This window comes from Branchiostoma floridae, chromosome 15 (assembly GCF_000003815.2).
Source record: "Branchiostoma floridae strain S238N-H82 chromosome 15, Bfl_VNyyK, whole genome shotgun sequence".
NCBI classification, from domain to species: Eukaryota; Metazoa; Chordata; class Leptocardii; order Amphioxiformes; family Branchiostomatidae; genus Branchiostoma; species Branchiostoma floridae.
The window spans coordinates 16,987,090-17,014,356 of NC_049993.1; the positions used below are offsets into that span (position 1 = coordinate 16,987,090).

Genomic DNA, 27,267 nt, shown 5'->3' on the forward strand with positions numbered 1-27,267 from the left:
ATCTATCATTTTGACGTAGTCTATGACAAAAATTATACATGTGTCATTTGAATGAATATCTGGTGCACCATTTTACCAAAATTTAGGTCATTTGGTTTTAAAACCAGAGCACAAGAGCCAAAAGTGTACTTTTTGGTCATAAAATGGCCAAATAATCGTAAAATTAAGCATTTTGTTGTACTGTATGCCTCAACTGTTAATGAATCCATGTGCGCATATGTCTAGGGCACTCCTATACTAAATTTCAGGTCATCCGGTTCTAAAACCAAGGTACAGGAGCCAAAAGTGTCCTTTTTTGGTCAAAAAATGACCAAAAAATCGCAAAAATAAGCATTTCGTTATACTGTACACCAAAAGTGGTATTGAATTTGTATGGGGGAATTATCAAAGCACATCTGTGACAAATTTCAGCTCATTCGGTTATAATACCAGGGTACAGGGGGCCCAAATATACAGTTTTGGTCTTAAGATGACCAAAAAACCTTAATAAAATCATTTTAAAGGTAGATATGAAAAAAATGAAAAAAACGTCTGGGGATATTGACCCACTCTACCCTTGTGTCAAATTTCAAGTCAATCGGTTCAGGAACAACGGAGATACCGTGTTCCGAAGATTTGACAGGAGAAAGAAAGAAAGAAGAAAGAAAGAAACATTACGAATACAATATATTTCACCATACCTATGGTATGGCTGAAATATAATAATGATGCACATTTTACTGGAACACAACATGAAATTTTGAGGTAGTCCTTCCAAATGCGCCCCGGCCAGCTTTTTTTAAAAGCTTTCTTGTTTATGCAGTGCCCGATGTAACTTTAATGCAACCCAATGCTACAATGTTGATTGTACATGTATTTATTGTGATACATATGTTATGTGTTGTTAGTTTATAGATGATATTAGTTTTGACTCTTTTACTTGTCTCTTGTATCTGTATCAGTGGTTTCTAAATGTGAGTTCAACATATATAGCACTGACAGAATGTTGATAACGTTACATCAGTTTTCAGCTCCATATATGCACATATTCGATAAGTGCCCAATATACTCTTATGTCTTTGAAATTTGATAGCACGATGCATAGTACTATATGGAGAAAGATAGTATATATATATATATATGTATGTATTTATTTATGAATCTTTGCGGTGTTCCTTTCAGTTAACGTAACTGATTTCCAAGGGAGCCCTTGTACAGTGTAAGTCCATGATTAAGTAAAAGATCATGATACACGTAGGTTCAGGCAAAGCAAGAGTGAAATTTATTCAGAATTGGATACATGGTCTGAAACACTACTGGAGCAACGGGATATAAATTTGACTACAACTGTGTTATTGTTTATTTGTTACCACGACGCATATTAATGTATGGAACTCCCTAGTTTACGTACTATTGAACTTACTGCTATGCTGAGTTTGCATTTCTATTACCTGGCACTAGACTTACAGAGCAATGCACGAGTATATTATAACACAAACTTTTTATTTTTTTACATGGGCTGAAATGAAGCTTAGTTGACCAGCTCTTTCAGCAAGTATTGTGAGATAAAGGTATGAATTCTAGAGTCACCATTCGCAATAGTTTGCAACTCAGGCTCTAGTTTGATATTTTTATGGTAATCTCACACAACAGGGCCAGGGCAAACTAATCCATGACAAAGTATGTTTGTTATCTACATTATCAAATCATATTGATATCCTTTTTGAAAAGAGAATCATTGAATTCAGTCTGCAAGTCAAGGACACTAATCTTCATCTATTTAAAAGAAAAGACAAAGCAGTCCTTCATTGATAAGCTTGCTTTGCATGGGCAATCTCTTTTGCATACGGTAGTCTGAACTAAATACATGTATAGTAAGTAAAATCACTGCATCATTGCCCCGGAATCATCTGCACCCTTTACCGGGCAAGTTTCACCAAAGAGCTGTCCAACATTCCTCCTCGTAGATTATACTAAATACTAGAATAAACAGTCAGTGGACTGTGTGACCCTAGTTGTTTTCTTACATGTGAAGAAGGCAAAGATAAAAGTCATGATATTTAATTGCCACGGTTATTTTGTGTCCATCTAATCAATCCACTATAGAGTGGTTATTGTGATGTGCTGGTGCCAATTACTTTGTCGTAAGCCTTCTTAGCGTCATCTTTAATAAACTCTAACACACTGAACCCAGGTAGCATGTTCCTCTCGGCCTCCTGCCCCCTCCTGTAGTGAGTTTTTACCTTCTCCCGATCCACCGGCTGCTGAGCACCGTACAGGACGGTCAGGTAGTAATGAGCATCTGGCACATAATTGTCGCAAGGAGGCGCTGCACTCAGGTAATGGTGGAACTGCTGAATGGCGTCTGACGTTGACACCTTCATGGAACACACGGCGCTGCAGTACAAGGTGAGCGGGTGATCAGGCTTGTACATCAGCGCTGTGGCGAAGGCAGCAAGGACAGGGCCAGGCTGGCCGGTGGCGATCCATATGGAAACTGCCAGCATGCAGCAGATGTAATGGAGGTACGGTTGGAGCGGGTCTGCCTCCCCGTTCTGTAGGATAGTGCTCACGGTCTGACGTAGACGGTCAACACGGCTTTCTCGCCAAGGTAGCAGCGACCCCTGTAGGAACAGGCAGGAACTGTCGCCTGGGTTGTGCTTCAGCTTGGTGGTTATTAGGTTGTTCATCTGATCCTTGTCCAACTGGAGAGTGTCAGTGTCGTAAAGGAAAGAATTGCAATCTTCAGGACGAATAATTTCCCACATGATGATCCCCTCCACCAGTAGGGTGAGTCCGGCTGCATCTGTGTAGTCACTGTTGATCAGCATCTCGGCTCCCCTCTCCATGGTTGTGCAGGCCTGGATGAGACGCTGGGCTGTAGGGGAATCCCGGTACGGCTGCAGACTGAGACGGTACGACCTGAAAGGCCCCTCGGGTACGTCTTCTGACGACGCTCCGGACTGAGCGGACACGGAGGCGGTCTCGATGCCAGACTCACTTTCAGCTAGGAGCGTGGTGGGATGGAAACTCTAAAAAAATGTCAAAGTTTTGAGTCTTGCAAAGGTACAATACTTGTTATTTTCATGAGTAAGGATATACCACAGCTGTCAGCCGTTGAACAAGGACATATGAGACAGAGGATAGAAAAAGAATATCTGTATTAAAGTGACATTGTAATACTCGAGCTCTCTAAAATGAATCATTGATAATTCCAGTTATCGTAAATAAGATAGGAACAATTTGATACTCACCACATCTTGGATCCTCATCATCCTGAACATCTGTGCCACCCCCGGGTCCACCCTCCCCGCCCGTTCCTCCTCCTCCTCCTCCCGTCCTGGCACCTGGCTCCTCTCCAGGCTCACCCTGATCTCACCAGGGAAACCCAGCGTCTTGAACTCTTCCTTCAGACGCGTCTGGATGTACTCTTGGTCGTACAGCGCGCTGAAGAAGTCATAGCCGTCCTCGCTACGGAAGCCGACGTGCACGTAGAGCGAGCCCTCTTCGATGGCCACGACTTCGGGATCCAGCTGCGGTTCCCCTCCATCCCGCCGGGGGCGCCTTCTCAGGCGTTCGATGGCGCGTCTGATAGCATCATCCACATCGTCCCTGTTGTCACGGTAGAAGCGGGACAGCGCCAGGGTTATACCGACAGCCGATACCCCGGCCACCACACCGGCAGCGATCCGTGAGTCGGTGATCCCAAGGGTGACTCCGCCCCAGAAACCGTTTGCGGAGAAGTAAAAAACTGGTACCGCTTGAGCCGCCTGGCGGGCCGCATCTGCAGCTGCCCCCGCAGCGCCCTCTGCCGTTTGAACTGCACCTGCTGCTGCCTGGTCCGCCATTTTGTGCGACTGTTGAGGGGTATGATTTCATTCATTATCAAAATGTGAGATGACTGAAGTAACAAGATTTCAAAGGAGCTTTCCAATTATCGATATTGGATGTTTTGTAGATGGCAAGAAAATATCAATACATTGAATTAACACAAGGTAACACAAGCTGCACATATCACAATTACGGGAGTAGTGGCCCATTGCATCTAGATATCTGTCATCACAAGTCTCTTTTTTTCAAGATAAACATGTGGATTTGAATACTGTCCTCGTCTTTAGCAGATTTGATCCGGAACTTGTATGTACTTTTTTTAGAAATGCAGATATTGATAGTACTTAAGGAAAATAAAACATAAACCAAACGGAATCCAGATTCAGTTGTCACAACCAGTATTGTTCCCGCCTTAAATATTCGGCAGAAACATTGTAAAATTGGAAAGATATCAATTAATGAACTTTACTTTTAAACGCAACCGCCAGTACAGGGAAACAGCGTGCTGTTGACTGTGCAGTCACAGTACGGTGGCAACGAAAGGGGCCCAGCAAAGGTAGATATTGACATTACACACACAACGTCTGCGGTCCGCACGTAAGGACATTCATCACCAAAGGCAGACACGCTCGACTGACACATGTAAATGTGAGACATTCAGGTTTGGGGGTGGTGTGGTGGTTAAAATCTGTGTCCTCAGAAGATGAGATAGCAGAGACGATTTGAGTTATATCGACTTGTATATGGTCTGTTAGCATAACCTTATCGACAATGTTCCTGACAACTGTATGATATGCCCATGAGAGACTTAATACCTTGGGAAAAAAGAGGGATGAGCTATCGCGTTTACTGAGTTAAATAGACAACAAAATACTTGCTGACATCCTAGTATCATACGTACTTTTCGACAAACTGGCAATGATGCCCTAGAACAACCTTACAAAATGCCGTCACCGCGAACGCCCTCGGAAATGCATGAATAGTGCACACTATTTACTTTGCCACAGTAGTGACCACTGTCCAGGTATGTGGTTTGTGGTATGTCACAAACAACTTTCCTGCTCTTCACGTGACACTCATAAAGCTCATGGAAATTAGTTAATTAGTTTGCCTTACAAATCTTGATACGCCAAGGTACGTAAGTACCACGTACTGCTACAGAACAACTCGTTGAAGCGACAGTACCTGTTTAGCAAATACACTGTAAGCTATATATGGCCTGAACAGCTCATGTTACACTTCCCGTAGCACACCTTAACTTGAGCAACATTCGACAACCTTTACTAACGTCCCTAAGGTGTCATTTATCCTAGCTTAATCTACATACCTTCCTACGGTATGCAGTGGTAGCCATTACTAGAAAGAAAAATTACAGAATATCATACCTGATTCTGTGTGTGGATCAATACTCGTACAGGACAGGTGTGACGTGGCTGCTGGGTAGAGTCTATCAGCGATCATCCGACCGGAAAAGTTCAAAGATCCTGGAGAGCGGGCACTTTGAACAACACAGCAACTGTCAAGGCAGCGTTTTACGTGAAACAGTTGCAAGGCCATGCCAGGGTTGTAATTTTAGAATTGAGCCGGGCCAATCGTTTTTTGTAATATCTCGTCAATAAAGAAGCTTGATTCTAATATAATCCTGTTCCTTAACTTGGTTCCTTAGTTTTAAGTTTAGTTTTGGGCTAAATATGCTGACTCCCACAGCCACGAAATGAAATGAAAATGCAGTGAAAATACTTCTAACACAAATTGTTGGTACAAAATATGGTGATTTCACCTTTCTCTAAATAGTTCGTTTCTATCTTAGTGGCCAAGACGTCAGAGCTTTTCTGTATGTCAGCGTTACGAAGAAGGGTACACATGTACATGCAGTTACAAGGGATCTCCAAGCAGATGTAAGGATATGTCATCTATCTATCCATCTATCCATCTATCTTTCTGTCTGTCTCTCCGTCTGCCCCTCTCTGTCTCTTTCTCTGTATATATATAGGCACATAAATATATACACAAATCATAAAGGTTCCTTCAATATGATAATACATCTGGTGTATTATTTGCAGCCAGTAGGTACCCATTTTTTGTAATAAGATGTAATGTCTTTGGAATGTGCACGACCTATAGTATGATGGGGAAGAAAGATTAGTTCGAACTAGAAGAAACGTAAGCTCAGGCTTACACACCAAAACAAGCGGGATTTATTCAGATTTTGATACATGGTCTGAAACACCACCGTGACAGCAGGATGTACTTGTATCTTGTGTAATGTTTGAAAATCCCTAGTTTAATTACTATCAAACATTCTGCAGAGTTTCTGGAAATGGCATACGTATACAACACAAATATTCCTAAACATTTGCAAACGGGTTCTGTTTCTGGTTTGATATCTCACATGATATCATCTCATACAAGTGTTACAACTAAACCATTACAAGGCATATCATCTACGTTATCAAAACATATATTGCTATCCTTTTTAGAAGAGAACCACTGAATTCAGTCACAAGTGAATGACACTAATCTTCAATTATCATTTTTTTAAATGGCAAGAAGTCCTTATCGATAAGCTTGCGATAATTAAAAGCATTGTTACGCTGGCATGGATAATCTCTTTATATTAAATACGGTGGTCTCAACTAAGCGCCCTATGGCCTTAGCAACATTCTCTGCACCATTGTCCCATGTTCATGTAAAACCTTTACAAAAACAAGTTTCACAAAATAGCTGTTGAATGTTCTTGCTCGAGAATTGCTAGAATAGTCAGAGGACATGTAACCCTTGTTGTTTCCTAAGTTATGAAGGAGGCAACGATAAGAGCGATGATGCTTAATCGCCACGGTTATTTGGATATTTCCTGGTAATTTTCTCCCTATAATTAATCAACTGAATTTATGATTACGTACTCGTGCCAATTACTTTGTCGTAAGCCTTCTTCGCGTCATCGTTAACCGACTCTGACAAACTGAACACAGGTAGCCTGTTCCTTTCGGCCTCCTGTCCCCTCCTGTAGTGAGTTTCCACCTTTTCCCGATCCACCGGCTGTTGCAAACTGTTGAGGATGGTTAGGTAGTAATGAGCATCTGGCACATACAGGTCGCAAGGAGGCGCTGCACGCAGGTAATGGTGGAACTGCTGAATGGCGTCTGACCTCGACACATCCATGGAACACAGGGCGGTCCAGAACAAGGTGTAAGGGTGTTCAGACTTGTACATCAGCGCTGTGGCGAAGGCAGCAAGGGCAGGGCCAGGCTGGTCGGTGGTGTCCCATATGGAAACTGCCAGCATGCAGCAGATGTGATGGAGGTACGGGTGGAGCGGGTCTGCCTCGCCGTTCTGTAGGATGGTGCTCACGGTCTGACGTAGACGTTCAACACGGTTGTCTCCCCAAGGTAGCAGCGCCCCCTGTAGGAACAGGCAGGAACTGTCGCCCGGGTTGTGCTTCAGCTGGGTGGTTATTAGGCTGTTCATCTGATCCTTGTCCAGTCGGAGACTATCAGGATGGTAAAGGAAATGATTGCAATCTTCAGGAAAGACTACTTCCCACATGATGATCCCCTCCGCCAGCAATACAAGTCCTGTTACATCTGTGTACTCACTGCTAGTACTGGTCAGCATCTCGGCTCCCCTCTCCATGGTTCTGCAGGCCTGGATGAGACGCTGTGCTGTAGGGGAATCCCCGTACTCCTGCAGACGGAGACGCCACTCTCTGAGAGGCCCCTCGGGTACGTCTTCTGACGACACTCCGGACTGAGCGGACACGGAGGCGGTCTCGATGCCAGACTCACTTTCAGTCAGGAGTGTGGTGGGATGGACACTCTACAGACAAATAAAAAATGAAGTCATAAATCTCGCCGGATTTTGTCATGTTTTGTTATTTTTGTCGTGAGCTTTTGAAAAAAAATTCCGATTACACAGAGGAAAGAAGATAAGTCATCTTTCACATTATTTGAAATTGATTAATGATAATAAAGATAAATTCTAGTAGATCTGAGATGGGAATAGTAAAAAAAGGATTGAAATAATAGAATAAGTGACCGTAGGTAACAAACTTTGTGACTTAATTTTGGTTTCTACATGTTGTAGGTTAAGCCCCAGACAGATTATCCACGTTGTCAGCTGTACCAGGAGAAAACGACATCTGTTCACGGCTCACTGAACCAACTGGCGAGACAGATGACCTTAGTAACCCTATCTGCTTCGGGATAACCGTATTACCAACGGCCGAAACACCAATGCCAGTTAAAAAATATCGCAAATATAGGTGTGAATTCCGATATCATTGCATCGATTATAACAGCTACGGCGAAGAGAAACGAACGTGCATCATTTCACACCGGAGTACTGGCGACGTGCAAAGCCACATACGAATGCGGCAAAAGAAACGATATAGGTGCGTACGCTCACCGCAAAAAAGCGTTCAAAATACCCTTGGTACCACACGTACATGTATCACCCCAGACAGATGCTCTATGGTGTCAGCTTGTGCAGTGAACCAACTGGCGAGAGCTTGGGGATAACCGTTTTACCAATGGCCGAAACACCGATGGATAACGTAGAGTCTAGAGATATAGGTGCGACATCTGTTCACATAACTCACCGTATCTGCTTGGAGATAAGCTAGTTACCAAACGTCGAAACAACATTGCCTGTTCCACAATACGGAAGATATAGGGGGGATTTCTGAAATTATTACATCGATTATAACAACAGCTACGGCCAAAAGAAAGGTACGTGCATCATTTCACACCGGTGTACAGGCGACGTGCCAAACCACATACGAATGCGGCAAATAGAGATATAGGTGCGAACGCTCACTGAAAAAACAATTCACAATACTTTGTCGACGAAGGTTACCCTCCAGTCACAAAGTAAAAACATATGATTTGCTACTCACGACATCTTGGATCCTCATCCTCCTGAACATCTGTGCCACCCCCGGGTCCACCCTCCCCGCCCGTTCCTCCTCCTCCTCCTCCCGCCCCGGCACCTGGCTCCTCTCCAGGCTCACCCTGATCTCACCCGGGAACCCCAGCGTATTGAACTCTTCCTTCAGACGCGTCTGGATGTACTCTTGGTCGTACAGCGTGCTGAAGAAGTCGTAGCCGTCCTCGCTACGGAAGCCGACGTGCACGTAGAGCGAACCCTCTTCGATGGCCACGACTTCGGGATCCAGCTGCGGTTCCCCTCCATCCCGCCGTGCGCGCCTTCTGCGCCTTCTGCGCCGTTCTATCACGTCTCGAATGGCGTCATCCGCATCATCCCTGTTGTCTCGGTAGAAGAGGTACAGTAAGGTGGCTAAACTGACAGCCGAGGCCCCGGCTACCAAACCGGCTGCGATGCGCGAGTCGGTGATCTTTAGGGTTACACCGCCCCAGAAACCGTTTGCAGAGAAGTCAATTACAGGTGCCGCTTGAGCCACTTGGCGGACCGCGCCTACAACTGCACCTGCAGCACCCTCTGTCGCCTGAACTGCACCTGCTGCTTCTTCAGCCATGCTAGGAGCTAGGATGCTGTCAAAACGACATTCATGTTTTAAAATTATATATATTGTATGGTTAATAGTAATTGATCTTTGTTAGTCGATTGTTAAGAAAGTCTCTCAATACTCTTAACCTTGAATGAATGAATGAAAGAAATGTTTGAGAAGTAATTTGTTTTCAGAGGGAAAACAATAACCTATACTTGAATAGTCCATTCTCCATTGTGCCAATACTCAGTGTTGCAAATGCCCTTCTGAACGTCGTACCCCCGTTAAACGTTGGTATGTACTTTGATCATGATCAATCGATATGGACGAGGCGTTCTAGGGGGCGGATCCGGGAGTTTTGCTAGCTCGGGTCGACCGTAACTAATGTTTAAAGAAGCACTACAATGTTCTGAAGAGTAATCAAGACAGCAGATCCCCAACTTAAAATGCACTGGCCCAACTCCACACAGACTAGATCATCGCAGTTCCAGGCCCTTCCAGAAGCCTGGAAGGAAATGACAACTTGGAGCGAAGCTAAATGTGCTGTCCACTTGACGTGACATTCAAACATGTAGTGTATAATGACAGGGCTTAATATACTTTTTTCTGCATACCTGCACTGATGCAGGTAACATTGAGAATTACCTGCACCAGACGAATTTTACTTGCACCACACTGATTTTAGGAAGTATGGATCATACTAAAATTATTCAGGAACCATTGCTATTTTTTCTTTTATACTTTGTAGGTAGTAACAGTTAATGCTGCTAATAACAATCCATATACACCTACATCATTTATGTACAAAGCCCAGTATATGAACCAGTACAGGCTAGGTGCAGGTAGACACCAGAAATACATGCACAGCTCCAATTTTACCTGCACTGACCTTCATATGCAGGTGGCATTTCGAGCCCTGAATGATGTCTGCTTGGAATATAACTACAAATGATATAGAGCCAGGCAGGAGGACCAAAAGTTTCTGTTCTGAAACTAATATTGCATGTGCACGACATCTTCAGGACTCTGTTCAGCAGAGAAATTATAGTTCACTGTAGAGATTGAAAAAAATACCCTTTTTTCTCTTGCAGAAGAGACTTTGCCAAGTTCCGCGTCGAGTCACCCCACTGTCACGTGATGATTGCAGTTCGAAGGTCAACTGGCAATAAATGCTATTGGATAGCGCAGGTACAGAGGTGCGTGGGAAGTGGGTTAATTATTATGGGAACGTGTCAGGGTACTTCAGGTCAAGCAGTGTCCATGTGGTAAGTTGAATCCTGTGTAATGTTTCCATACTATTTTTTTTTAATTTACAGGCTTTGTGATTGAATAATTTACATGTCGGCGTTAGTTGACCGCAATCAACTGGTAGGACGGTAGGTAGGACTCTTTGGTAGTCTGGTAGGACGGGAGTACCTAATCCTCAAGCAGATTCTCTTGGAGTTATTAGTATCATGGGTACAACTTTTACAACTGACAAGAAGGAAAAGTAAGAAGCGCTTGCACACTCAATTTATTCATGGTCCGATACACCACTTTATAGCAGGGTATAACTTTAACTACAACGTCTTCGTTCATTGTAACGTATGGAGCTCGAGGCTCGTTAAGTTACTATTGGACTTACGGCTGAATTTACAATACTATGAACTGGCACTTGAATTACAGATCAGTGTAAGTATAGTATAAGAAAACCATAGTACGAGCTCCGTACACAATTTCAGCTAAGAAGTTCTGCGATACAATGTATGATTTCTCGAGTAAAATACCAATCTATACAGTCAAACTTGGATTCACAATCGAGCCACACAGAGGACTGAAAAAAAGTTTTTTTAAAGAAAATGTACAGGGTTGGGTTAAGTATGTTAGAATGGACGAGACTGCTTTGATGTGACTTTTAATTGGAGCTGGTTGCTTATACGTACCAGGTGGTTGGCCGGCCCGGGGTTTTTTGTATGTAAAAATGGACGGGACTGCAGCTGCCTGACCAGGTTTGACTGTACCATACAAACATTCTCAAACATCTTCAATCAGGCTCTGATTGTGATTTGCAAGCAGGGAAATGAAGACAATGCTATACATGACGTCTACTCTACTAAAACATTCTTGTACACCTCTTTGGCAAAATAATCATTGAATCAATCTAACTGTGACACAATACAAATGCCATTTGTACTGTCTTGGTCTCTGTCAGCAGGGCTAGCCTTATGTAATAGCCACATTCCAGTTGGGCAGCCCTGGCTGAACGTGCTGAATAGCTAAACCAAACAAATGGATAAATAAAGCCTTGAGTAAACGGCACAAAATCCAAATATCTTTAGTCATTTCACAAGGTAATCAAAAAGTCGTTCAGCGGTCTGTCTCAGACGTGGCACTTCCCGGCAGGTTGAAAAAATTCCCGAAATCTTCAGAGTCATCTGGTGCAGTTTTTCCTGTAACCGCTGGAGGAAGCAGCTGTTCTGGCTCCATCTTCTCCGAATTCGCTATCGGTGCTGCCTCGTCGAGTTCCTGGGGCGCAAGGATAAAATGAACAATGTCCAAAATAAGTAAATTATAGAGTGGATTCATTCCTCAGATAACCGACATTTTTCATACCGCAGTCATCCCTCATTACGACATCGGGAGCCGCATTGTTCCCGTTTAGAACCGGTCTGTGTGACAGACTACATGGAAGTTATAACCGGCAGTTCTGCGGCCCCAGCTATCTTACTGCGGGACAACTACGGTGCAAAAGAAGTCAACTGTACTTTGCAATGGCCCAAATACGTAACTTTAAGAATCTGTGCACACATGTTTAAATGTAAAGAAAATACCAAGTCAACTACGTTGTACAGTACCAAGGGGGTTCTAATATATAACTAAGAATTCCTTTTCGACATATTCTGTCTTAGAAATCATTCTCCATATAAGTACTTCGCGCGCGCCTTTAACCCTCCAATATGGCGAGTACTAAATAACGTCATAGCCACGTGACTGGCAATACCTTACACGTGCGTACCTCGTGACGGAACTCCACCTCCATCACCTCGTCATCCCAGACCGTCTTCGCGTTGCTGAAGTTCGTCGTTCCGTCGGCGGCGTTGGTGGGTTCGTAGGCTGGGTTATCAAATGCAGGCAAAGCTTGACCCTCAGGCTTCGCCAATTGTTCAAGTTCAACCTGGCTTTCTTCCCTAAAGTTTACGGAATTTTGAAGAATTAAAACGTCGGCCTTTTGTCAGGTAATAGTGGATTAAATGCTTCAATCAACACAGTTTAGATGATGAGAAACAGGCTCATCATTAGAATAGCTTACACAAAACGGTAATGGACCGATCCTGTCGAACGCCATATCGAACAAATAGAACCCCCTATTCTATGTCGAACACATCCGTCAAAAACAGCCCCAGTGGGATAGAAATGGCTATTTTTGACGGAGGTGTTCGAAATAGAACCATGATTGAACAGGGGGCGGGGCTCCGGGATCGGTCCATACCAGAAGGGCTAGCTACAAGATTGAATATAACTGATATGCCACTTCATCATTTAGCAGACTCATGACCAACGGATTCGAAATTCAAAGTATCGTTAGTGACCAAGGGACCAAGTTAGATACTATCCTCCTCATCTGTTGGCCCATGTGGTACAAGTAACCTAAGTTGTGCTAAGGTTTTCCCAGTGAAGATAAGGTGGATGTACTTACGGGCTCTGACGGACTTTGAATGTTCCCTTATGCTTCTGGATCAACAGCTTCAATATGACGATGAGGATGATCAGAGCAACGAGACAGCCGGCAGTGATCCCCACGATCTCTCCTAGTGTCAGGCCGTTACAGGGCCAGCCGGGCTCACAGTGGCAGACGTAACCGTTCACCTGGTCAATGAATGAATGAAGACCTTTATTGTGTTTTATAGACTGATATATACCCACTGGGTTAAGTAACAACAAAATAATAGTTGACAGATACATGAAATACATGTAATGTCAACCAACACAAGAAACATATTCTACTACGTAAGTTCGAATTTTCGCTTCTTTGTGATACTGAAAATGCAGGAACAGGTATGTTTAACAATCAAATGTTTGTCTACATTCATTAGGAATATGAATGTGTGCCTGTTACTTAGGTGTCTGAAGTAGGGAAACATATAGGTTCTATAGGTTTTGTTTGTCTATAAAGTTCATCTCTCTCTTTGTTGTGTAATCTACTTTCTACTACAAAATGCTATTCATCTTCTATTCTATTACCTGGTCGATGCAGGTGTAGTTCTTCGGACACGGGTCGAGCATGCGCATGCAGTCGTTAGGGTTGATCTCGCAGTGTCTCCCCTCGAACCCCACCGGGCAGTTACACGTGAAGTCGTGGAAACCGTCACTGCGCGACTGGTGTTGACAATCAGGATCGCTTTCAGGTCCGACGCACCTCCCTCCGTTCAGGCAAGGTTTCTGACGGACTTGTATGACCACTGTCACAAGCTTGGATCTCGCTCCAGACGCATCTCCAGCGTAGAACTTCACCGTATCCTCTCCGAAGAAGTGCTGGTCTGGAATGTAGGTCACAGCAGCAAGAACCCAGTTCAGGAGATCCGGTGGGTGTGGGAGTACTATGCCACACGGGTAGGGGATCGCAGGACCCGCCCAAGACTTCTTGAAGGCATCTGCCCACTCTTTTCTCTTCGCTTCTACAGACATCGAACAGTTCGGTTCTTTGAATGTGACATTCTTAAGGTGCTTACTGACTTCAATTTTTCCGTTGGAAGGTGACTGGATGCGCAGCGTCACAGCATCTTCAGCATCAACGTCATACGCTCCTACCATGAACTTCAGTTCCTCGAAGTCCACGTTTTCAGGATGGTTTTCTTCCACCGTCAGGTGGAGGATCCCCGAACCCTGCAGCTTTTCTTCTCCCTCGTGGACCACAAACGGCTGCGGAGTGTCGTTTTCGTCTCTGACATCTATGACGATCGTCAGGGAGGTGGAGAGTAGAGGATTACCGTCGTCACGTGACTCGGAGATGGTGATAGGGATTTCTCTGGAGCCTGAGAAGTCCAGGGCTGGTTTGTAGCGCAGCGTGCCGCGTTCGTCCAAGTAAACCATGTCACCAGTATCATGCTGAAATAGAATAAGTTTAAATGTATTGATTCACGTTTGCACATGCTAGTATACTCATACACATCAAACGTCGAAGACAGTACTGTATGTGCACATCTTTGTTCAACAATCAGTTAGCCATGCTGTCTTCTTCAAATCTAATTGCAGAAATACACTCTACTAGGTTTTTAAAGGATATAGGAGCCGGCCGATGTAAAAGCAAAAAATTAAAAATGAAATAAGATAGAAGCAAAACAGGTGAAGATTATGTGGAACAAAATAATTATTTGAATAATAGAGGATCTACCTGTTGCTCGTTCAGCCGAAAGACCAAATCATCATCCTCCGGGTCCTTAGCGACGAGCTGAGCCGTCAGAGTTCCCTCATCCTCTCCCATGGACATGCGCAGTGGGGACAGCAGCACGGGTGGTCCGTTCTGGAAGGTTCCGTTAATGATGACGACAGAGAACTGTGCCGTGCCCGAGAAGTATCGCTGCTCGCTCCGGCGGCTGCGATGGGTGCTTGCCGCTGTGGTGGAGCAGAGCTGACGAAAAAAAAAAAACTTAGTAACATTTAAGCTATAAACTAAAGGCATGCATTCTTACACATTAAGCTGAGTCTGCTACGGTTTTGTTGGCATTTTTATGGAACCGCAGCAATCTGTTCGAAATAATTTGGAAGTTTGTACCAAATTACGGAGAAGACAAGATGTGATACACGGTTATAGCTTTGTTGGCGGAATTTTTTTTTTACTTCTAGCAGTCAATTAAAAGTACTGAAGTTTCGCAATACTGTCACAAATTGCTTACCTTGACAGTGAACATTCCCATGTACCAGTTGTAATCCACAGCTTTAGTGGTGTGTGTACAGGTGCCATGGACATCCTTCCATATTTCAAAATCTGCAAAAACAGTAGGTGGAAAACAGTAGGTGGAAATTGACCTTGATTAGTATCTGCAATCGCAGAAAAAATGCTATTCTTTCAAGCACTATGTTACAGATATATGACGTACTACACAATGAATGCATTTATGTGGGAACACATCACACAGAAATCATATACACCAATTGTACGAAAGAATTTTCCAAACAAAACGAAATTGATTGTAGACATCTGAACTGGCCCTCTACATAAAGCAGGGAGTTTTAGAACGTCGAGGTAAAAATATGGGACATTCTACATACAACAAAGCCTTTTAATTTTGCCGTTAAGCTTTTTATCAAAAATTACATATTGATTCTTGCATGTTTCAAAATATGCTACAAGTCCACTTTGAAAATGGCCTTGCCATCATCTTACCCGATTCATTGGTAGGCACTTACCTGGTCTCCAGAACACCAATCTTGGTATTTCCTCTTTCAAAAGTGCTGAGTGATTGAATTGTGCTGTGATTGCTAATGCTGCATTGACCTCGTCCCCTCCGATTGTCGCCACGAAGAACGATTTGCTGTACTCTCGACGAACTCTGAGTGGTAGATATTAGTACATTCCATTAGTCTATTTTTGCATTGTCATCTCATGATCAGCAAATGTTAATAACAGGATGTGTCCTTGACACGGAATGACATCCATGTAGTAAACTATGCCGGCCCATGGTGCTGAACACAATCCACACACATACAGGCAGTCAAACAATACCTGTCCTTGGTAATGAACGCCATCCACATACAGATAAGTATACATGTCCTTGATGCGGAACACCATCCACATACAGAAAATACACCTGTCCTTGGTGCTGAATACAGTCCATATACACACACACACGCGCGCGCGCGCGCACACACACACAAACATACATGTCCCTGATGCTCAAAACCATTCACACACAAGTAAACACATCTGTACTTGGTCCTGAACACCATCCACACAGGTTAACATACCTGCCCTTGGTGCTGAATACCATTAACCCACAGACATATCTTTTCCTGGTGATGATCACCATCAACACACAGATAACAACAACATTCAGCCACAGACAAAAATACCTGTCTTTGGTTCTAAACACCATCCACACGTATGCAAGCATACCTGTCCTTGGTGCTGAACACTATCCACACACAATCATACCTGTCCCCGTCCACACACAACTGTAACTGGTGCTTACACCTTGCCAACTACTCAACTGTACCTGTTTTTGAGGAACCTGTCCGTCTGGTGCATGGTGAAGGCAGGGTTGGAGATGTAAGGTTTACCGGAAGTGTACGTCATAGAAACATCCTGGTCAGACAGGACACCGGCTGCGACAGCTCCAGGCTTAACCACACCGGTGTCTTGGTCTGAAACAAAACAGTCTTAGGAAAGGGACAGGAATTGTATACAAATGTGTGCACCAAAAACCAAACTCTCATCAAGTTTGGCTAAAGCTTTATTAATAAAAGCAAATGAAGAATCGTTTCGGTCTTTTACTTTGGAAATTATCTAACACCCTGGTGTAAGATTTAAGAGTACAGAAGACACTTATGAAAAATACTTATTAGTTCAACGATTAGGACGTAACTGTATGTTTGTATATGTGACGGAATTGGCTGTTTTGCCCTCCCCATCACTTTGTGATTAATTCAAATAGACAAATAAACAAACTGGATTAAAATATTAAGACTTAGGTTAAATGAAGGAAATATTACCTTTGGCATTTGTTATGATGATGGACGTGTTCTTAGCATCGTCTCCATCTACCAATTCTATGTCATCAGTAGAGTCATTCTTGAAAGTCAGCAACTTGTCCTGGGCTCCTAAAGCGTTACAAAGTGTACAAGACATTTTGAAGGTATAGACTGTTGGGCTGGAGAAACTTTGTGTATTGTACCTCATCGGTGTAAACCGTATGTATAATGATGATGAGACTGTTGGTAATGTAAATGGGAACCATTTATTCCAAACATTGAAGACGGACAAAGTCAAGTTACATGAGGTCGTGGAATTTTTTTTCGGTATATTTTTGCACTTACTCAATATTGTCCGTTTCTTCACGGCGACGTCTGCACACTTGTGACCAGCATGGCAAGCAGTCACTTTTGTGAACAAGGTCCTGAAAAGGGGCACAAATAGCATGCGATACAGGATATCAACATTTATATCATTATGAACATCCCCTATGAGTGTGCTATTTCACTTCACTTTCTTTATTTAACTTTGTAAGGAAGAAATAAAGGAAGAAAAAAGACAGTTTACCTGCCAGGTTCCACATGGAACGTACGGTGTGTCTTGGCGGTTGGCTCATCTGCACGACTGCGCAGGTCCGAAATGTTGACCTTTGACCTGCCAAACGACATCTCGCCCTTGTTCACCTGCACCCAGCCCGACTCGTTATACCCGACCTGAGTCTGGGGGATGACGTCACTGGAGCTGTCCTCTGAGGTTCCCACACTGAACTCTGCAAAAATATTGTATCTCTGCAAATCAATAATACAATTGGTGACAGGCAATACTGGTACAACAAGGCAACTTCGCATTATGGCACACGCCGGATAATTGCAGGAAATCCACTTGCAAATTGGCTGTGCAATTAAATAGCTTCCACCTTACACTGGATTTGCCACCACAAAAAGACATATCGCTGAATTATTCTGCAGATGAGTTTTTCCAAGTCAACAACGCAATTCTGAATCAAAGTTATCAACAAACTTGCTCTTTGACAATATGCTCATTGTTAAGGACTGAAGGACTTCTAGAATATTTCAAACTTGGAGCCAGCTACAAAGGGTGACGGGAAGCAATTTATGGATAAAAGCAGCTATTAACGATTCCTTGTGAGCTCTAGCCGTAAGTAAAGAACTTGAAAGTTCATCTGTGTTGGTAGACATCATTCAATTCTGTAAGTTGAACTGTTATTTTCAACACAGAAAATTGGTAACTAAGTAGTTGAGGGTACAAGATAAAACCGTGCCGTAATTATTGAACGAATCGTCCTTACCATAATTATCAATAGAATCGTCCTCCACCCTTGCCCAGGCAATGTCAATCTTGTCCTGGTCTCCACACAGATCCACGTCTATGTCTCTCAATGTGGCACTTTTCTCCACTGCCTGTTCACAGTGTGTGGTAATGTTACTGCTGCTGGTGTCCGGTGGGTCGAGTAGTACCGTCACTCCTGTACAAAGCGGGTAGAAAATCCTTAAGTATCCCAATACGTTTCTGTTTTAATGCAAGGCTTTGCATGGGAGTCAGCTGTAGAAAATGAACTGGGATGACAACATCATCATAGCGTTCCGTGCCAGTACTGCAGCCATGCCACGGCCTTCTCGTTAGCTTCTAGTAGGTCCTGGTTGGAGATGTTGGGGCCTAATACACAGTCCTTCGTAATGTGTTCCATGGTTTGGGTTGGGTGGCCACAACGACACTCAGCTGAGTTCACCCGTCCCCATTTCAGTAGGTTGTCTCTGGTCCTACCTACTCCGCACCTGGCTCTGTTCAGGTCCGCCCATTCCCTTTTGGGTAGATGGGTGCCATGAGGAAGGGACTCACAAGGGATGACAACAGACACGAGGAATGTGGTGGTTCCGGGCCTATTCTCAAGAATGGGCCAACGTAAGTTGAAAGGAAATGCACACCGTGCTTAGGACAATTTGCACGAAAGGGTATAATCTTTCAAGAAAATATCAAGAAAGAAAGTGCTAAACGGTAGATACATTAAGATGAATAGCCTAGCTGGTAAAAGTACCCAATAAAGGTTGGGAATAATGTCAAAATCAGCATACCGATTAGTATACGTTAGCAAACAAATATTTAAGTAATCGAAATCAATACTGACCACTTGTAGTTCTCTCGCTGACCAGACCAGCACCATTGACAAGTCTCACAGTGACGTAATAGGTCCCCTTGTTGCTGAGTTTTCCCTCTAACTCGTCGTTGTAGACTAAGTTTTGATCTGGACCAACTGATGTGAAGTTTTGGATGTCCGTTTCTCCAGGGATTGTACCTATTGCCCATTGGCACTCCACTACCTGTAAACGACAGTTGCAATACAGATGAATGTTTTATTTGTAGCCGTATGAAACAGAACAGAACATTTTACATCTGCGAGAACACCAATGGGAAAATCTATAAGAAAGTTTGTCCTTTTGAAATTAACAAAAATTTATCAAACAAAATTCATTGACTGACTCCGTATTACCAAGAGAAGTATTGAGCAGAAATTACACAATTGTCTTTGAAGCTAGTATGCATGATTGGTGAATTTTACCTTTCATGACTATGTTTGATATGGTATTTGTATGGTATAGCTTCACACAGAATCGTATAGTATGATATGGTACGGAAAGGTATTTCTTTCAGTGCCCACGATTATTATATTGATTATTATGGCACAATCTTCATTTAACGTCATATCCGAGGGACGTCCCTAGCCGAAGCTAGGTACTCATTTTTACCTGAGCGAAGTGGGGAAAGTCGTGTTAAGTGCCTTTCCCAAGGGCACACGATCGGTGACATGGAAGGTTCGAACTCGAGACCTCTTGGGTCTGAGCCCTACGCGCTGCCGATTACGCCACGCGATCTGACTAGAGCAAAAATTTTGATCTTACCTCGCTCTCCTTGTCGTAACCCTCCCAGTACACAGCGATGGAGCTGTTGTCTCCCTGGTAGCGGGTGGGCTCGTCACGTGACCAGGGCAGATCAACGTGGAACAGGTTCTCTATGACCGGTGACGTCACGTCTATGTAGATCCCATTGGATGACGCGATGGCCGCTCTGCAAGAGCCTGGTGATCACAGAAATATCAGAGGGTAAGTTACAGCTTCTAAAATTCTATTCCCCGTTTTTAGTGTGAATCTTTTGTTGGTTGCAAAACGTGTGGACATATGTGTACCGTCCTATCATATATGTGATGTTTTTAATGACAACTGTGTAGTCTAACTACACAAGATAACTTGAGTCCGCCGTCACTTTGTCCTCGTCCGTTTATTTGTATTTTTACACGTATTTCAATAAAGAAAAAAAAAACTGTGTAGTCTTGACATAACGCGCCAGCTTGATATTACGGATCTGCCAGAAAGTTTTTCCACTTTTCAGGTATATCTTATTAGTATGTCTTACTAACATGGCTAGTTGGTTCTTTAGTAGAACTGTAACAATATATTTACTATTTCTTCAGCATTTAGACAAAGTACTGGTTCTTCAATAGAATACTGGTATATGTATGGTATAATGACAAACTACTTCAGAATAAGTTTGAAATGTTTGAAATATCATTGAAAGATGACTTACCGGCCACTGCCCTAACAGTGAGGTAGTACACAGCCTGTATAGATGTGTTGGTGTTCTGTGCGGCCTGTACGGTAGTGTTGGAGTCCTGTACAGCCTGTACAGAAGTGTTGGAGTCCTGTACGACCTGTACAGAAGTGTTGGTGTCCTGTACAGGAGACAGGTCCAGCCCCGTGAGGAAGACCTGGTGTACGTACGTCTCATCAGCGTCACAATCAGGGTCGCAGCCGAGCACATCACATCGGGCAGAGCACGGGACACACGGCTTAGCAACCTGGTGGAGAGACACAGGCTTGGTGATACAGAAATGGGATGGAATGAACAAATAACTCAAAACGCGTTATGCTTAACACCACAAGCAATCATCTGTTTGTACCAAATGTCGCCAACATGTCAGGTTTTATTGTTTCGTCTTGGTGGTCGTGAATATTTATATTTCAGCCATACATAGTATGGTGAAATATATTGTATTCGTAATGTTTCTTTCTTTCTTTCTCCTGTCAAATCTTCAAAGTGATTCATCTCCGCCGTTCCTGGACCGAATGACCTGAAATTTGGCACAGGGGTAGAATGGGCCAATACCTTGATGTTTTTTCTCAGTTTTTTCATATCTGCCTCTAAAAAGATTTTATTGAGATTTTTTGGTCAATTTTAGACCAAAACTGTATATTTTGGCCCCTGTACCCTGGTATTACAACCAAATGAGCTGAAATTTGACAGAGATGTGCCTTGATAATGCCACCATATATATTCAATAACACTTTTGGTGTACAGTACAACAAAATGCTTATTTTTGCGATTTTTTGACCAATTTTTGACCAAAAAAGGACACTTTTGGCTCCTGTACCTTGGTATTGCAACCGAATGAGCTGAAATTTGACACAGATGTGCCTTAATAATCCCTTCATATAAATTCAATAACACTTTTGGTGTACAGTGCAACAAAATGCTTATTTTTGCGATTTTTGGCCAATTTTTGACCAAAAAAGGACACTTTTGGCTCCTGTACCCTGGTATTACAATTAAATGACCTGAAATTTGGTCTAGATAGGCATTAGATACTTGGTAACAAGATTCAAGTAAAATTTTTGACATAAACAACTTTAAAATGATTAATTTTGGCACTTTTCTGAGGGGAAATTTGTTTTCTTTTGGCCTCCTGACGTGACCTTCCGTGACCCCGCACAGAGCCACACCTGTGCGCGTCAGCCGGAGAGTTAATTGAATCAAAGACCTAGCCAATCAGCGAAGAGGAGGCCAAAGGCTAATTAATATTCATAAGCGGGGCCTCATGATCCCGTATATAGCAGTGTTCCCGCCAGGGGGAGCGAAGCCCGCCTAAGGCCCGCATTTTAGACTATACAGATGGCTTTATATTGTATCAGTTCTTAGGGGCATATCTATGATAATCGCAGCAGTCACTTAACTTCTCTTCAGGAGTTTAGCGTAACACTATTTCAGGTCAAACCGCCAAAGGCAACTAAAAACAAACTTTAACGTTACTGGGTTCAACAGTACTTATAACTTGTTATCCGAAGTTGAAACGCTAGCGATGGTATTTTCGCTGCGCTGTTAGCTCCGTGCGACTGTTGTTGACGGTCTTATATTATAACGGTATATTTTGCACCCCTGTACCCTGGTATGAGTAACATTTGGTATAGATAGGCATAAGATAGTTGGTAAAATGATCCAAGTAAAATTTTTGGCATAAAGTACTGTAAAAGGCTTAATTACAGCACTTTTTTAGGGGAAATTGGTTTTCTTTCGTTCTCCATGCCATGACCTTTCGGACGTTCACCCCACAGAGCCGACATCTGCACCTGCGTCTAGCCGGCAGGAAGAGTTAATTCAATTAATGGTTCAGCCAATCAGCGAAGAGGAAAGCGAAGGCTAATTAATATTCATAAGCGGGACCACACAATACGTTAACTTGAAGACTCAGGCCGTACAGACTTCTCGCCAGGATTTTTTCAAAGCGTCAGACAGGGGTCCGGGGGCCGCCGAATGTCCCTGGCGGGGTCCAGGGGCAGGGCCACTGTGGGGGGGACCCAGGTGGGCGAAGCCCCCCCGGAAGCTCTTGCATTTTAGACTATTGAGAAGGCTTCTTTTATCAGTTTTTTAGGGCCATATCTACGATAATCGTAGCAGTCACTTACTTCTCTTCAGCAGTTTGACTTTAAAATATTTCGGGTCAAAGCTTCAAAGACAACTAAAACCTCATAAACAACAAACTTTACTTAGCTCAACAGTATACAAAAATATTGTACGGGTTGCCATCCTTAGTTGAAGCGCTTATTTATAGCGCTAGTATCTTCGCTGCGCCGTTAGCCGCCGTGCGACTTTTGTTGATGGTCTGATATCCCTACGTTGCCGCCTCGCTGATATTCCCGCGGACATGTTTCAAGACAAATACCCAGCAAAAAACGCTGTTCTGCATCAAATTCTATTCTATAAAACATGTGGGACTCAGTGTTACAGTCTAAATATTTTGTAGAAGCACCGCTGTAGGAAAGAAGGTCCAAGCAATGTAAAACATCACGTAGCATGAAGTTCGCTGTCAACTGGCACACAGCACATGACTGTTTGAAACTCTAAGTGTAATCAACAGCCGTGTTTGATTGATAGCCGGCGGTCCTTTGATAAAGTCGGCGAAAGGTGCGTTAGTTAGAAAATCTGCGTTTAGTTTTGATACGTAATTATAAGTTAGACAGTGGCGAGAATGATTATTTTCTCATCAATATTTCTCTTCAGAATTATTTGAACTTAATTGTACATCTAAACAATTGGCTTACCTGTGCAATGTTTATATGATTAATGATCAGTGTACTGAAATAATGTGTAACGTATGGCTCCTAGTCAATAGATCAGCATTTTTCTCTATAGTGACCACCTGTCTATAGTGGCCACATTTCTATCACTGGACTGGAACTTGCGAAAACTGCTGTATTTTCTCCAGAGCAAATGTATGTGTTCCTAGTGCTGTTGTTGTTTGACATAAACTTTGAACATTTAAATTGTAAGTAACTTTAAACTGCCAGAGTTTCAGCCCAATAAAACACTCTCAGCGCCAGGGTATGAACAGACTGACCAGACAGACGAAAATAAATCCTAGAACAAGGTTCAATCGTATCTTCCGGGTCTGGCAGGACTGAGTTGTTAAACTAAAATAAGAATAGGCTCGATGGCTGATTGCATACAAAGTAAAACAGTTTAACAGTTTTACAGCTTGAAGAAAACAAACGCTCCTACAGTACCTGCACCTGCTTGATAATTATTAAATCGTATGTCCTACTTGAATAAAAAAAGTTCACTGCAATAATAAATGTACCCACATCACAAGGAGCTTATACTTTTTTAAACTTACACCTAGTTATCGTACTGAAAATTGTTAATGACATTACATGAAGTCATTCAACAATTTTCAGTCATGATGAAAATTTTCTGAACGGAAGGTGTGATTATTGTCATTTTCTGAAAAATAGAAGCAAGCTCTGTCTTTACCTGGAATCAATTCACAATACCAGTCCACTTTGGGGGATAATGTACTGTTAAGAGGATGTTCCATTTTTGCGCAGGGGTGATTTGGAACAGTCCAATGTTGCGTGGGAAGGGGTATGGCTGAAATATGCTGTATTTGCTCTTAAGCAAATGTCGGCCTTTCTAGTATTGTACGGTGATCTTGACTGTTCTTTACAGTACATTTCTGAAGGTTAGACATCCAGGTAAACAATATACAAAAATATATAAGTCTTATCTGATATCTAACAACTGGATCGATATCGATTACGTCCGGACGCCACTCTTCTTCAGCACAACTAGAGGATAGCATTCTACTGACTGAAGAATGAATGAAGTGCGGTGCTGTGTTTTTTTATCCTTTTAGTCAATCCTAAAAAAGGCAGGAGCGACTAACCTCTCTGAACGGTGCAACATCGTCCAGCAGTTTAGCCGAACCAACCCCGGCCTCGAACCGCACCACAGCGTGGTCACCATTCCTGAACGGCTGGCCGTGTAAGCACAGGCTTGTGGAGTCTGGGGGGAGACTGGGAACAGATCATGATTCGAGGAGTTCTTGATGAGTAAAGCCAATAATTCATAAATAATACAAGATTGGTCACGTTTGGCATCGTTTAAACTTTATATGGTATTCTGACAGGAAAATTCGCCATTGACAAGCTTTCCTTTGTTAAAATGTACGTCATCACATGTCAAAGTAACAAAAACGTGATGATATATACCTGACAGAACGGAATGATGCAGTCGTCGTTGGTGGTTCAAACGGGTCCACTAACTGTGGAATCCTGTCTTGTTTGTTCCAGGCGCTGAGAGTCAGCTTTGCTTGTCGGCCCAGGGTGGGGATTCCGGTCAGAACTGCCTTTAACTGGCCGTCGATGTACAATCGCACGGATCTGTCCACCTGGGGGTGTATGGGAGATAAGAATGAATATCTCTTAGTCAACGCCGATGGACCAGCTGAAGGCAGACCTTGATCAGGTCGGACTCATCATCGACACAGTCTGGCTAGCTGCTGCGAGCAGACCAAATTGAAGGCTTATCTGCCGAGGCGCTACGCTCCTAAGAGCCAGGATGAGTGAGTGAATGCAGATGGGACCTATTTAGTGCCAATTGCACTGACTATAACTCAAAGGTATTGTTTGCAATTGATCAGTTGCAGACTATGCCAGTAGTGTTATAGTTAAGTACTGTTGATAACAACTATTTCTTTGTCTCCCCCTCTGTCAATTATTTCAGGGACAATCTGAAATAGCCTGTTGCTCTTCCTTTTCCAAATAGCGGAGACCACAGTGAATTATACGAATGTACTCTCGATAACCATTGACCAACCTTGGTTGCAAAAATCCTCTCCTCCATGAACTGTAAGGTGTACTTGTGCCAGGCAGCTGACGGGTCGAAGTCCAGCTCCACAGTTTCTCCCTGTTCTGCTTCTGTCCCGTTGTCAAATCGGCACCACAGCCCAACGTAGCTGGGGCTGTCGGCAGTTCCTGAAAACAAATGATAAACAAACTAAGAATGACGAATAATCTCCAATTATGAGTAATTCCTCACGATTAAACGTTTTATTCATACGCAAGGCAGTTAACAAATAAAAACTTTCTCCAGGCCCACACCCAATCAAGATCAACTCTCAGTGGCCTAACAAAACAAGTAAGACGTATCCTGGAAATTAGTATACAAAAGACAACTATATTGTTTTAGTTTTAGGGAGCATAGTCTAGTTATCTTCCTTATGCACTAAATGCCATATATATGATCAGATCTCTCTAATTCTTGGGCGTCATTCATTATCTGATACAACATATGATAGGTAGTTGAAAATGTTGTATGCTACCCGAATGAATCTGTAGTCCACAGGAAGCGTAGGGAAAACTGTTTGAGTTGGGTTCCGTCTCGGAGGTTTCTCCTTCCGCACCATCCTTCTCGATGGTCCACCCTGGTGGGGACTCAGTCGTGCTCGTCGGTTTTTCAGTCGAAGTTTGCGGTTCACTTGTCGGGCTGGTACAGCTACAGTTACAGCCGCCTAAAAAAACAAGCTTTCTTTCTTTATTTAGAAAATGTGAAAACGTATATGATCTGATCTGATTTTTGTGTAGGTAGTATATGGAGAAAACTCACGGAGAGGATCAAGGAACATGTTCCTGGCCCAGGCACTTAGGCAGCTAGGCATATGTTGTAATTAGAGTCAATTCAATGCTCATCTAAGTTATTAACATGGATGAAGGTATAATAGGAACACCCCATGTTCAAGATTTACATTAAACCTCAGTACATTAAAGGTATCGTCCTAGTCTTCAAGATTGGTATATGTTCGATTCATCTGTAACATTAGTTGCTGTAACGTTAACGGTATCTTCTAAAGGGTAGCCTCCAAGTCTTTAAAATTGTTATATATATTCACCTGTAACATCAGCTGCTGTAATGGTAACGGTATCTTCTGGTTGGCAACAACCGCAGTTTTCATTGCTGCTGGAGATAAAATCTTGCTCAAAGATCGTTTCGTTGTGATCTCCGACGACACCACTTGTACTCGTCGGTTCCTCAGTCGAGTTTTGACGTTCATTTGTGGGGCTAGTACAGGTGTAGTTACAGTCGCCTAGATGAACGAAGATTTTTTTAGAAAATGGTTGATAAAAATGTATACTAAAATGTTCATGACAATTTAAACATAAGTCATATGTTTAGAGAGTTTCGATTTCAATCCACCAAAATGCATGGCCGTGGATAGAAGCATGCTAGGACACTATTATCACCAGGACCTCACCACAAAGGATAGCATAATCACTTGATCTAAATTTCGTTGTCTTTGTTAGATACTTACTTGTTACATGAGTTGCATTAGTCGCTGTAACGTTGACAGTATCCACTTTACTGTTATTTCCTGGCTGGCAAAAACTACAGTTTTCACTGCTGCTGGGGGAAAGTGTTTCTTCTTCTTCTTCGAGGCCCATTTCGTCGTGAAGGCCCATTTCGTCGTGATCTCCGACGACGCCTTCCGGTCCGTCCCAGAACACAACACTGGTGACCGCCTGGAGCTCGCCACTGGCAGCGATGATGTCTATCTGTGGCAGTCATTAATTCAATATCACGAATGGACAAGAAAAATTTGGAATAATCTGTCTAGAAAGGATGTGAAATTATGCAATGTCATCGTTTTTTTCTAAACAAGACAGATACTGGTAACGTTTCGTTCTCCATATAAGATAGA

The 27,267-nt window shown here is 43.0% G+C and overlaps 3 protein-coding genes across 3 annotated transcripts; all 3 read right to left on the reverse strand.

Annotated features, from left to right (window-relative positions):
* Window positions 1–10,818: 10,818 nt before the first annotated feature.
* LOC118431565 lies at window positions 10,819–14,940 on the reverse strand. Its single transcript, XM_035842807.1, has 6 exons — window positions 14,935–14,940; window positions 14,649–14,885; window positions 13,499–14,362; window positions 12,954–13,123; window positions 12,273–12,444; window positions 10,819–11,782 (listed from the first exon to the last, which is right to left on the reverse strand). The coding sequence occupies exons 1-6, from the start codon at window positions 14,938–14,940 to the stop codon at window positions 11,624–11,626; spliced, it is 1,608 nt and encodes a 535-aa protein (XP_035698700.1). The 3' UTR covers window positions 10,819–11,623.
* A 2,569-nt stretch (window positions 14,941–17,509) lies between these two features.
* Window positions 17,510–20,935, reverse strand: LOC118431566. The gene is made up of 6 exons (XM_035842808.1): window positions 20,930–20,935; window positions 20,547–20,817; window positions 19,865–20,040; window positions 19,093–19,285; window positions 18,256–18,432; window positions 17,510–17,715 (listed from the first exon to the last, which is right to left on the reverse strand). The coding sequence occupies exons 1-6, from the start codon at window positions 20,933–20,935 to the stop codon at window positions 17,510–17,512; spliced, it is 1,029 nt and encodes a 342-aa protein (XP_035698701.1).
* A 3,985-nt stretch (window positions 20,936–24,920) lies between these two features.
* On the reverse strand, window positions 24,921–26,544 carry LOC118431567. The gene is made up of 4 exons (XM_035842809.1): window positions 26,461–26,544; window positions 25,894–26,082; window positions 25,389–25,546; window positions 24,921–24,960 (listed from the first exon to the last, which is right to left on the reverse strand). Exons 1-4 carry the CDS (start codon window positions 26,521–26,523, stop codon window positions 24,921–24,923), a joined length of 450 nt encoding a protein of 149 aa, XP_035698702.1. The 5' UTR covers window positions 26,524–26,544.
* Between the last annotated feature and the right edge of the window lie 723 nt (window positions 26,545–27,267).

Bases quoted from the DNA above. Each gene is read 5' to 3' on its own strand.
- LOC118431567 (XM_035842809.1), bottom strand. From the start codon at position 26,523: ATGAAAACTGCGGTTGTTGCCAACCAGAAGATACCGTTACCATTACAG. The intron at 26,083-26,460 runs GTGAATATATAT...TTGTTTTTTTAG, and splicing joins TACAGCAGCTGATGTTACAG to GCGGCTGTAACTGTAGCTGT. The intron at 24,961-25,388 runs GTTGGTCAATGG...ATACACCCCCAG, and splicing joins AGAGGATTTTTGCAACCAAG to GTGGACAGATCCGTGCGATT.
- LOC118431565 (XM_035842807.1), bottom strand. The intron at 14,363-14,648 runs GTAGATCCTCTA...ATTCTATTTCAG, and splicing joins TTCGGCTGAACGAGCAACAG to CATGATACTGGTGACATGGT. The intron at 13,124-13,498 runs GTAATAGAATAG...TTCATTGACCAG, and splicing joins ACTACACCTGCATCGACCAG to GTGAACGGTTACGTCTGCCA.
- LOC118431566 (XM_035842808.1), bottom strand. The intron at 19,286-19,864 runs GTAAGATCAAAA...TGTCGTTTACAG, and splicing joins GTTACGACAAGGAGAGCGAG to GTAGTGGAGTGCCAATGGGC. The intron at 17,716-18,255 runs GTAAGGACGATT...ATATTTTTGCAG, and splicing joins CGATTCTATTGATAATTATG to AGTTCAGTGTGGGAACCTCA.